Below are 12,231 nucleotides of genomic sequence, written 5' to 3'. Positions count from 1 at the left end.
AGTACCTGAAAGCCCTGGCCGCCTACAGAGCCAGTCTGGTTTCCAAGGTAACCACGGGGGTCACGTCTTTGATATACATGGGTCAGCAGCGATATAAGGGATGATAAATTAGACAGAATTCCTCTCACTTTTATTCCGAGGAAAGGGTCCGCTCGCTGCAAGGAAGGGTTAGCGTGTTTGTGCATACTTGTGTGTGTGTGTGTGTGTGTGTGTGTGTTTGTGTGTGTGTGAGTGTGTGTATGTGCGTGTATGTGCGTGTCTGTGTGAGTGTGTGCTCAGAGGAGAACAGTGAGAATTAGGCCTCAAACACACCCCATTTGGAACCTGGGGAGAAATGAGAAACTAACAGTACACAATTGTGTGTGGGTGTAGAAGTGGACATTATGTATGTCATTTTCCATCCTCCTGGTGAGTGTGTCCTTCCTGATGGACCACTAATGTGTTAGCTGAGTTTCGCTATCACTTGCTCCTGCGGTTTAACACTTTACCATTAACCCCTTTCTGTCTATAAACCAAGCACATAGTATTAAAGTACCATTTTTCTTACATCTGCACTTTTTGTACAGTCACAAACGGCAGTGTTTCAATCTGCTGGTATTTCATTTCACTGTTTTTTGTATTGTTTCCGAACACTGGTCTAAATTGCATTAGCATATGCCAAGCTCCTCCTCTTCACCCCTTCTCTTCCTCCACCTCCGCCAGTCCTCCTTTCTCCCCTCCCCTCCCCCCGCACAGCACCACACTTCCTCTCACGCTCATGGGCCGAAAACAAGCACCTTGATTAAGGCATGAATAGTTAATTCATCAGCCTCTTCACTGTGGCATACTTTCAACTAAAAAGACTATTCTCATCTCTTGTCTCTGCTGCAATTACACATTCATGTCAGAGCTCCTATGCAGAGGCTTGATTGATACTATATGCTGGTGGATTGCCAGTCAAGAAAACTGACTGGCAAAAATAGAACCTACAACCCCCCCCCAACCCGAACCCCTACACCCCCACACTCATTCAGGACCAGGCAATCTGAATGCAGGGCTGAATCTCATGATTCAACGCGACTCTCTTTTTTTAATTACCAATGAAGGAGTCTTTTCAAAGTGGATTGGGGTGGGTGGAATTGGAGGTAATTGGACGATCATTTGAAGGATTCACATCTTCAGTGTGCACCTGTTGCCTTTTTGTTTTCTGACGCACGTCGGTTTGTTTGGGAGAAGAAGCAAAACACAAAAGTATGATTGCTTCCAAAAGATATGCCATTGCACTTCCTCTTGTGTACATTTGAATCCAAAGACTCCCAAAGTACAGAATCTGGTCAGAAAAAAAGTCAAACTGTGATGCAAGGTTTTAAGAAATGTACTACGTCTTAAACCCTTACAAACATTATTTTTGAAAATACAACTGATTTAAAATCATTTTACTGCAAGAAAAACCCTAAAATAGTTCCTCATGATAAAGTAAAGATCCGCAAATCACACCCATCCTCTCCCTCTGCCTACACCCTGTTTCTTCAGTATTTCATTTTCCACTTGACCCTGCAAATGTACCTGTCCCTCTCTTTTATCCATCCCTCTTTCCCATCCCATTGATTATTTCAGGGGTTCAGATGGATGGATGTGAGCTATTACTAAATAGCAGACCACCACACATCACTCCCACCGCTCTGACAGCTAATGAGAAGCACTGGGTGTATTTCATAAAAACACCATCCCATGAAAAGAGAGAGGGGGAAGAAATATCTGCAGAATAAATGTGTGTGTGTATGTGTGTTTGAGTGTGCATGTGTGTAATTGTGTTTGTGCGGGCTACATAAAGAAGAAAAAGAGTAACACAGGGGTGACCTTTATCAACATTAGCCACAATTGCTAAATGTTCTATTGGTACTTAAGGTAATGAATAGTATAGAATTGGTACTAGGCTAAAATTTCCAAGCACATTTTCCCTTCAGTCTGGTTCAGACTACTTTATTGATCCCATTAAGGGCAATTCATTTGCAGCTTATTCAGCTTACAATATCAAAGTTTCATGGCGGGGTGCTATGTCACTCCTCATTTATTTATTAAAGTTATTTATATAAGGATCTGCCTTGGAATTATTTGCAGATGACAGCTGCTCTTTTTCTTTTGCTTCATCTACGTTTTTTTTTGTTATACTTCCCCAGAGAGGGTTGTCTAGTTGTTGGTTTGAGGTGGTGCAAAGAATTATGGGGATGGTTTTGTATTTTAGATACCCTGAGCTCCATCAGCTGTTATCGGCATGATCTTATCCATTGAAAAACAATATTTGTGTCATTAAAGGTGCACCATGGAGTTTTGGTATAGAAATGTGAAAGTTGGAGAAATGTACAGGTTCTGTGGTTTGTGTTCATAACACTAAACACAAACTGTCCTCAGAGGAAAATTTGGTCCCTGGAACACCGTTTGAAGATAAAATGCTACGCGAGAAGTTATGGTGGTGGGCCCGCAACAGTGAAACTGTAACTCTCCTGGTAGCTTTTTAGCTCCAAACAGTGTTCCAGGGAGCCATTTTTCCTTTGAGTAAAGTTTGTGTATTTAGTTCAGAAAATATATCATAGAATTGTTTCACTTCTCCAACTTTCAAATGTCACTACCAAATCGACAGAGTGCACCTTTAAATTGAACAAATTATCAGTTTCATACATCATTAGTAGATTAAAAAAAATAATAATAACAGATGCTGACATAATATGCGTTATAAGCGATTAAGGTGGAGTCATAATATTGTTGAGATATTTTCTTGCTGCTATGAGAGAGCAGCGCAAAACTACAAGAGCTTAATTACCCCAATGCCCCTAAGAGAGGAGCAAGTCATTTGTACTTATTAGATAAATCACTGCTCTTCAAACAGAATTTGTAAACCAAGATACAGTACAGTATGATACGATATGATACAATACCATCTGATACAATACGATATGACACCATTCCATACCATAGGCTGATACAATATTGTCGGCTACACTTTGTTATATCCTTGGGAAAATTAGTCTTGGGCTCAAGTCCTCCACAGTCAAGACAGGAATAAATATGGTTGTAGACAAGCAAACAGGTCAGCCAGATAATCTAAAACGTTTTTATTTTGAGGTAAAACTGAAGCTGAGACACAGAAATCTTTCATTTCAAAAACAAAAGCCACAATGTTTTCACAAAGTTGAATCCTACTTTTAGGCTGTAGAGTTTGTTATACTGAGTGATTCTCCTCTCTCTCCTTTTAGACATATAATGACCCCGTGGAGACAAAAAATGTCCAGACAAGCCAGGCCTCTCCCCACATGATGTCAGCCAACCCGCCCCTGTACAGCGTGCCACCTCCCCCCCAGCCATCGTCGCCCTACCTGGGGCCCGGGGCCTTCCCACTCACTGACCTGCAGAGCTACGCGGGACACGCCCCTCGCCACACACTGTCACAGACGCTCAGCCAATCACAGATGCTGCCCAGCATTAGTGCCTCTCCCCCATCCTCCTTCCAGATTAGCCCCCCTCTGCACCCCCACCAGCAGCTCTCCCTGCATCAGAGCTCGCTCCTCAACCAGCCTATCCGCATGCAGCAAGTCCAGTCCCAGCCAATCATCTCTCACCAGATGGGGCTTCAGGCCTCTCTTCACTCCCCCCCTCATGGGCAGCAGGTAAAGCAACAAACTGAGACACATCTGTTGCTGTTGAATGGTTCGTACAATAAGGTATAAGCTTAATTTTCTTTCTTTTTTTCTACAGGGATTTTCCCACCTTCAGTCAGAGTATCAGAAGAGCATTGGGGGTTCCCAGTCTCCAGGAGCCTCTGGCCCGGGTCCAGGCCCCGGAGTGGCTCAAAGCCATGACTGGGATGGTGAATACTGCAATCGGGAGTGTGGCAACCACTGCAGGTCAGTAAGGACGGAGGGCACTGTTTTATTTGCTTCCCACAGTCTGTTGTCTGAAACGCCCTTTGTTACTGTAACTCATCAAATCAGATAGTCATTGTCGGAAAAAACAAGTTCAACCATTTCAGCAGCAAATTTTGAAGTGAACAAAAACTGCGTTTCCTTGAGTGTCCTGGCTAAGACAGGCAACAGCACAGATGATAAACAATGAGTAACCATACATAAATACATGATACAATAGACATGACTTTAATACATGAAAAAACACAAGAAGTAATAAATGAAACCAACAAATACTTGTCAGAATTGACTGCAATCATAAATATATCAGGCAGGACATCTTCAGTTAGAAATGCCTGCCTCCATATTATTTAAAATCATCCAATAAGACCATAGAATTGACTCAGAGTAAAATAAAAATATTTTGTTCGAAAGTTAAGAAAAAAAATACCAAGACTGTGTGACTCCATGTCGACCTTTAATTTAAGTGTTTGAGGTTGAAATTGTCTGATAAATACAGTCCAATCTTAAAGCAGAACTCCCTCCCAAATAAGCATATATAGTCGTGTCAGACGTGTCTCTGGCTGCTTTCACAATATAAGTGTTGAAAATTGTCAGCTCTGTTCTGGTGAGACAGGGGAGACAGCTGGAGAGGTAATGGTGAGATAATAGAGCTTGTCATGTGTTTGTCAGACAGCAGTAAAAAAAAAAAAAAACAGATGTTCCTAACACACAAGTTTTTTTACTGATGTTGTTGGAAGTCCTGCAGCACTGGAGGGGAGACTACGCGTACACTGTTTTGATGCCGAAGTGTTGTGAAGTATTATCTTTATATTTGGTGTTTGATTAGAGCAAAGGAGACATTAAGAAAATGGGTGTTTCAGCTCTAATTGCGGCCATCAGGAAATACAAAATATCTGCAATCAGAGGGAAATGTACAAATTTCTTTCCTGTATTTTTGTGTGTGCATGCTTCTTTTGTTTACCTTATCTTTGTCTAAAATCCAACCTGTGCTTCTGTTTCTGTTTCTCTTCTCCAGTGGCAGCATGATTGGCAGGGACAAGCCCCTCTACCTCACCTGAAAACTGAAGATCATGCTCTGTCGACAAATACGACACAGAGGAGTCTACTCTCACCCCCCCCCCCCAACCTGCCCCCGATTCCCCCTCACCCATTTCCCCCTCAACCTTCTTCTGATGCACACAATTACATACAGTTCACACCTAACACATACACTGACAAACACATGCAAACACACACACACACACACACACACAAACACACATATTCTGCATCCCAAACACCACCACCACCACCACCTTTCTTTGTCTGTGTACTTCTGGTTTCTCTCAGTTTCTAGAAGAACTTGTGAGCAGAGTTTTTTTTTTTTGACTAGATGACTGCTGTCTGTACCACTTAATGTATTAGCAGTCCTCTTGCTGTTTAAAAATTTGCCAAGCACTTATGAACCCTCGGCCCCTTCCCTCTCCCCCCCAGCCTCTCCTTCCTCCTCTCTTTAGTTGTGTTTTTCTGCCCTCTTTTAATACAGGCAGGACCGAAGAGCTGTCCTCTTTTGTGTCACCATCAAAGTCCCCTCAGGGGCCCCATCCAGCTTTAATTAGAATGAGAAGAAACAAAATGCTCTTCCTCTTCTTTAATCATTTCCATTTCCTTTTTTTGTTGTTGTTGTTGTTGTTGTATTTATTTCTGGCTTGCTAAATTGTTCCATTTCTTTTTTTTTTTTGGCCCTGTACTGTCGAAAAAAAATATGAACTACGAGTAGGTTCCGCGCAGGCTTAGATGTTATGGTAGCTTTGCTTAAGGGCCTGCAAATGAATACAAAAGGCTTGGGTTTGGGATGAGAAAAAAAGAAAAGAAAACAAAAAGAATCTTTTTTTTAAATATTTTAGACCTGTCGGGGTCTGCTGAGCTGTCACAGTGTGATTGTAAATATCACTTTTATGGGATCAAATTGGGAATTGGAAGTCCAGATAGATTTGTTTCTTGTTTAATATTACATGTAAGTCATTCTGGGTGTGTGTGTGTGTGTGTGTGTGTGTGTGTGTGTGTGTGTGTGTGTGTGTGTGTGTGTGTGTGTGTGTGTGAGAGTGCGTGTGTGGGTGTCTGGACGTTCGAATGTACCCCATTCATTGACGTGTGCAGCTGAGTGTGTATGTGTGTACGTGCACGGACACACACGGGCGTGCAGGAGTGTCTCAGCGTTCGAGTCTTTCTCGTGAATTTTAACAGCCCTGTGCAGCTGGATTTCAGAGGAGTATTTCACACTCTCGTTCTTGCATTAAATCTGTGCTCACTGGTGTGTTTTTTTTTCCAATAAAGTTCAATCTAAAACTGAATACACAATATGTGTCCTGCAGATCATTAAATGGAAAGAGCCAGGTGAAAGATGAGGGGGAAAAAAATATAGAACGAGAGAAAGAAACGTGGTGATATAAAATGAGAGATAATGCTGCAGGTTGAAAAAAAAGAAAAAGATATTGCCTCAAAATGCCCCACTCCCTCAACCTCTCCCCACCCTACCCCTCACCCACCTCATCCCCCTTTTTTTTCTTATTTTGTCTGACCATAACGTCAATTTCTGTCTCCTGGACATGCAGAAGTGAAGTAATTAAATATGTGAATGGAGCCATCACATCCACATTATAGTGATTTTTATAAGTTTCTAGTTGGTGTTTGGTTGTGTTGCTCTCATCTTTTTAACTTTTTTGTGTGATTAACAGAAATGCATTTTGCTGACAAAGACATCTGTATTTATCTCTTTACTGTAGCAGCATTTCAGTTTTAGTTGTTACAGAACTATAACATTTAAAGTTGTGTAAAAAAAAAAAAAAAAAAAACCTGCCAATTGTAGTTATTTTATTTGTAAAGCCAGTAATGGTAAATATTTTAAATGGTTATCAACATATTGTTTTTTTTTCTTTGCTAGTTGCCCATCAGCCATTTGACAGGTTTTCTTATTTATGAGAGAAATTGGATCACATTTTGCTTCTTACAATGGAGGTGTATTTTTATTTTTTGTTTTATTGTTTCTTTCCTCTCTGGTTTGATAAAAAATGATGATGACCACAACTTTTCTTTCCTTTGTTTTTTTTTTTTTTACATTTTGGATGCTGCTCCTTTTTCCCCTTGCCAGCAGCATCTGTTTGTGTCACAATGCTTCTTTTATTTCAAACCTGCATAATAAAAAAAAGTTTAAAAGTGAGCATGTGTTCATGTCCTTTTTTTTGGTAAAGACACGATCAGTTCTGCTGACACCCCCATCGTACTGAACCTAACAGTATTTTTACAATCAGAAGGGTCACATTTGTAGCCCATATTTATATTTAGCCCAGGGCTCCGTTGGAGTTAGCTAATTAGCCTTGGATACAGTGTAGAACATTGCCAGCAAACTATATTAACAAAGAGGAGAGCAGATGCGAGAAGACGTTTGCTTTTGCTTGTGAAAGTGGTGCATCGTAGGCGTCTAGTGTGAGATAAAGAGAACAGAGAAATGCAATGTGCACACAAACTCAGGCAACCGTCCAAGTACTGATTTTACCCCAATTGCACACAAGTCTTCTCCGAGACTTTCAGAGAGAGAGAGGGAGAGAGAGAGAGAAGGAGAGATTGAAATGGAACTGTCACGATCCCGCCATTCAATGTTTTATTCATTTTACGTCTGCCTGCCGTCTCTTCCTCAATACTATTGAATTGGCAAATAGATCATTATTGGACAATTGGAAAACCTGCCACTTTGTGATATGACACATTATATGAAAATCACAGTCATACATTCTTAATGCAATGTCAGATAAAAGAGGTTTTTGGGTGCAGCCGCACAGCTTTGTGCCTCTGTGCCTTTTGTGTACATACAGTCATAAAAATCGGCTTTTTTTGTCTGCTTTTTTTTGTGTTCGGGTGTCGCCTCTTCTCTCTTGTAATATTTCTGCAAACATGCCAACAATATGCTCTTTTATTCCTTCTTATTTTAGACTTTTTTTTTTATTCCTGACATCCACAAACATGCAGACAGTTATTGTGTGCAGTAATACTGTAGTAAATACTGCAAGAAGACAGTATCAATTTGACACTCCTGTCAGCATCCTTAATCCCGTCCCTTGTCTCAAAGTCAAAGTCATGAGGCCAACAGAGAATGAAAAGCTGCAATTTATGGTGGAGGGGGCCGATGAGGAGAGGTGAACACAGCGCTCCTGTTGGTTTCCATAGATGTGAAAAGAGCACTGCAGCAACAAAATGGATGACAACAGGAACAGCAGGCGGGTTGACAAAGACGAGGTCAGTGTGGGATCTATCTAGAAGAGTGGAAAATGAATGTGATGCAGCACCGCTATAAAATTACTCAATCCAAAAAGTAACCAATTTATTGATATGCATTTGGCACGAGATCCCAATCTATTTCATGTATGTTTTCACATTCATTCAGTTCAATTCATTTACCCAGCCTCCATACAAACCAATGTCTTATCTAAATGTTTCACATCTGCATTGTTTTGAGTTTCTTACTGGACAAACATGTTTGATGAGGTCTGAGGTTTACACATGATAAGTGAAAGAATGAGTTTTGTCCGTCCATAACAATCTATCATTGAGTTTCTGGGTCAGTAAACTACTTATTTTCTTTATTTAGGGTTCAGTAATGATGCAATAAATGTCAAGCATCCTTCAAAACCTGTTCATGCACAATGTTCAGCTGATTATCAAAACTAGAACCCTGCATGTTTGACGGTCTGAGCATGTTGAGTTGATGATGAATATGAGGTCAACCTCATCGTGTGCAACCTTTGCTAGTCACGAAGCCAACCGTGGAAACTTCCCACCATCAACCAGCTTGACAAAAAAAATCCAGCCTGTCAGAAAGAAATGAACAAGGAAAACTGCTCTTCATTTGCTTGTTTTTGTAATGCACAATCGCTGGTTTTTATAATGAGTGTGAACATTAATCTGACAACGTGAGGCTATCAGCTAGCTTAAAACACTTCTCTATCCTTTGAGTGGTGCAGGTAGAAAGGTCAACGCTTCCATAGGTAAACTAAAGGTCTGCACACACCAAGCTTTTCACAGACAAAGCGCATGTAGCAAACTGGCAAAATGTTTCAGTTGCAACTCTGGTGCTGCGGTGGAGCAACAAGCATCAGGAAATGTGGGTGGTTTTAACAAGAACTGGGTTTCGCTTTGTGTTCAGAATCAGTTAGGGTTTCTTTTTTTATGCTGACAGTTGTGCAAAAAAAGGAATCGGTAGAAAAAACAAATATAGCCCGACGATCATGTGAACAACAAGTCAATAAATTATTTGAATTGTACAGAATTGATGCTGCAAAAAGTCAGCTTTAGCAGATCTCTTAATTTAACATGTCGCATATTATTAACTTTTCATCACAACAACACTGTGTGTAGGGATTTTCTTACTTTGGGAACAAAATGTGTTTTAAAGAAATGATGGTTGCAGCCCATAACTACACACTTAACCTCTAAAGCAGACCAATTACAACACATTGGACTTCCCATGTGAGACACAAAGCACGCTGGTGGTTTCACATCTGTTGATTTTTTGACGTAATCCTGCATATATACTCTGTCAGCTTGAAAACCAGGTACCGCATGTGGTTGATAAATTTGGTCTATTTCCTGTTTGCTTTTCGTTGTATTCTTTTCTGCTACAAATATTAAATGTAAAGTGGCTGCAATTCTTATCAACCTCGAAAAATATTTTTTTCACATGTGAAATTCCCCTCAGACTCATCACGAAACATCAGGTGATGGAGAATTTCTCTGTATGACTCCATTAAACACAATGTGAATGTCTCAATACCAATTTAACTCTGTCTCACACATGGCCGGATCCTTAGAAAACGGTTTCATCTGTGATGCATTGCGCCCAAAATAGTATGAATACTTTTTTTGAGTTGTTAATGTGCAAAAAATAAACAAACAATGAAACAAAAGATTAGTTTGACTTTTGGTTGGAGTGCCGCTGCAGTTGAGGAGAACAACCTTTACCAATCAGCCAAGTAATACTAGATGCCATATCTTAAGCCATTATCCTTATGTAACAGTTCATCAAAGAGAGGATGCTGTGAGGGTTTTTTTGTTTTTTGTAATGTTGCGTGAGATGTATAGCATCAATTGGCTCTCTGTTTTGGTTTTCCAGTCCATATTTTTCTGAGTCACTCTCATAACTCTCATGTCGTTGTCTTCCCTGGTTTAGCTGTTCACAGCAAAAAGTATTTAAAACCTGCTATCACCAAACACACTGACACTGATTAAAAAAAAGTAAGTGACTAGTTTGTGAACATTAAGTAGAATTTAGCAGCTAAAGAGACAATATTTCCTATAGGAGTAGTGGAGACCAGGGTTGAAAGTAAGCCAGTACGGTCCTGTATTGGGTACCACTAACAGATTCAGTGGCCGTATGCAGTAAAGTGGGTAGAGCAGCTCCCCAACAGTACTCAGATTCAAAACCCGTCCTGGTCGCACTCTCAGCAAGATAACACATCTGTCTCCTTATTAATCGCTCCTAAGTCATTCTGAATTGCATCTGAACCCTCTGTGTTGTGTTTTGATCTGTGCTGGACTCCAGCTGCCTTTTATTACTGCTAGTTAACGTGAGCACGAGCTTCCGCCAGCACGCTGCACTGTTCAGGTGTTAAATTAGGCTGTTATAAATAAATAAATAAAACCAAACAAGTTGTGAAGATTTTGAACGTTTTGTCAATTTTCACATATGCCTGTTAAAGTTAACACCTTAACCATTCAAACAAATAGTTAGCGATACATAAAGGTGTTTCTAATCTGTTTCGACTCACTCCACACAGCTTTTAAGATTGAAAGTTTTTTTTTCAAGGATGCATGAAGGTGAACAATATGAAGCCATGAAGGTTGTGGTACAGTAGTAGTACCCACAATAATTTTTAAAATGACTTTCACCCCTGGTGGAGACCAAAACAAGAGTTCAAAGGAAAGTTAATATTTCACTCTCCTTCCATTTGTAAGATTCATAACTTCATATGATGAGAATGTGTCTCTGTGCCTGCTGGATGTTTAAATAAACAAGCTCACCATAACAGCTGATAAAATGTTATCATTCTGTTTAGTGCTTACAACTGTCCATAGCAACAAAATGTAGTAAAATTCAAAAGGATAAGGTTTTATGAATATGATAAATAATACAGTTTTCGAGCACAATAATAAACAAAGGCTACACTGTTTAATAGAATTCAAAGCAAAAGTAGTCATTGAATCATTTAAATACATTTTGCCAAAACAAAAATCCACCAACGAGGTGTTGCCTTACAAAAGTTGATAAAGCAGACTCTTTATTTACAGCTATTCCTTTTCATGTTTAAATTCCGTTCATCAATTATACATTTAAAAGCAACATATTTCCTTTTCATCTTCTTTTTAGAGGATTTGATGACAGGGATAAATTATGATACTCAAACTGTGGGTTTTCTGTTTCTGAGGCCTCTGAATGGGATAATCATCTGTGATAACATCTGGGATTTCATGTGCAGTTATGTCTACAGAAGATTCTTCAGCCATACAAGGAAGACAAAGTGCCATGTGAGCAGGCTGATAATGCACTTTTGATCTTTATAGACACATAAAAAGTTGTGGTTTGGAGAGAGCATTAAGCAAATGGTGGCCGGAAGACAGACTAGTTTGATAAAAAGTTAAGTAAAGGCTCTCTCTCTCTCTCTCTCTCTCTCTCTCTCTCTCTCTCTCTCTCTCTCTCTCTCTCTCTCTCTCTCTCCCTCTCTCTCCCTCTCTCATGGGCAGTACAGGGCATGGGCCCACATCCCTGAAGAGAAACCACAGCGTTCACTGACTAAGAGGCAAAATAATGGTGCCTCACATACATTTCTCCATTTCAGCACTTCTTAAGTCTTGACTTGAAGTGTGGATGAGTCAGATTGAGAACCACACACACATAACTATTTTCTCATCACCCCTGCAGTCGTCTGGTTTTCTTATTGCCCTCTATCACCTCAAACTGGAGCCACAAAAATGGGACGAGTCGTACGCACTCATTTCAGATGTTTGTTAAACGGCCCAGCTGCTCTATTTGAGCAATAACGCCCACACATGCTGCACCTTAGATCTTCCAATAACATGCATGTTGGAGAGAGTGTTAGGGAGAAATGGTTGTGTTAGTGTAACAAGGTTCTGGGCCAGATGTTTGGGATTAAAGTCTTGTTATGAAAATACAATAACATTAGTCAGGAAGTGAGGTATTGAGCCTTGTCATGCACATGGCATGTAACACTGCTTAAAAAGGCCTGAAGATGAGACTGGGAAAGGATTCAATGGAACATAGCGCAACATGTTGGCATGT

The 12,231-nt window shown here is 40.2% G+C and overlaps 1 protein-coding gene across 1 annotated transcript in view; it reads left to right on the top strand.

The window, feature by feature from the left end:
* The window catches only part of tox2 (TOX high mobility group box family member 2), a gene marked incomplete in the record, with an annotated part of 105,409 nt that extends 98,308 nt beyond the window's left edge, over window positions 1–7,101 (top strand). The window contains 4 exon segments of the mRNA XM_065954662.1: window positions 1–47; window positions 3,234–3,644; window positions 3,733–3,881; window positions 4,918–7,101. Of these exon segments, the coding sequence (XP_065810734.1) occupies window positions 1–47; window positions 3,234–3,644; window positions 3,733–3,881; window positions 4,918–4,960 (650 nt within the window).
* Window positions 7,102–12,231: the final 5,130 nt, after the last annotated feature.

Source organism: Labrus bergylta, chromosome 5, assembly GCF_963930695.1.
Source record: "Labrus bergylta chromosome 5, fLabBer1.1, whole genome shotgun sequence".
Taxonomy (NCBI): domain Eukaryota; kingdom Metazoa; phylum Chordata; class Actinopteri; order Labriformes; family Labridae; genus Labrus; species Labrus bergylta.
The sequence above is the reverse complement of the archived record's forward strand: the minus strand, read 5'-3'. Positions and strand labels throughout refer to the sequence as shown.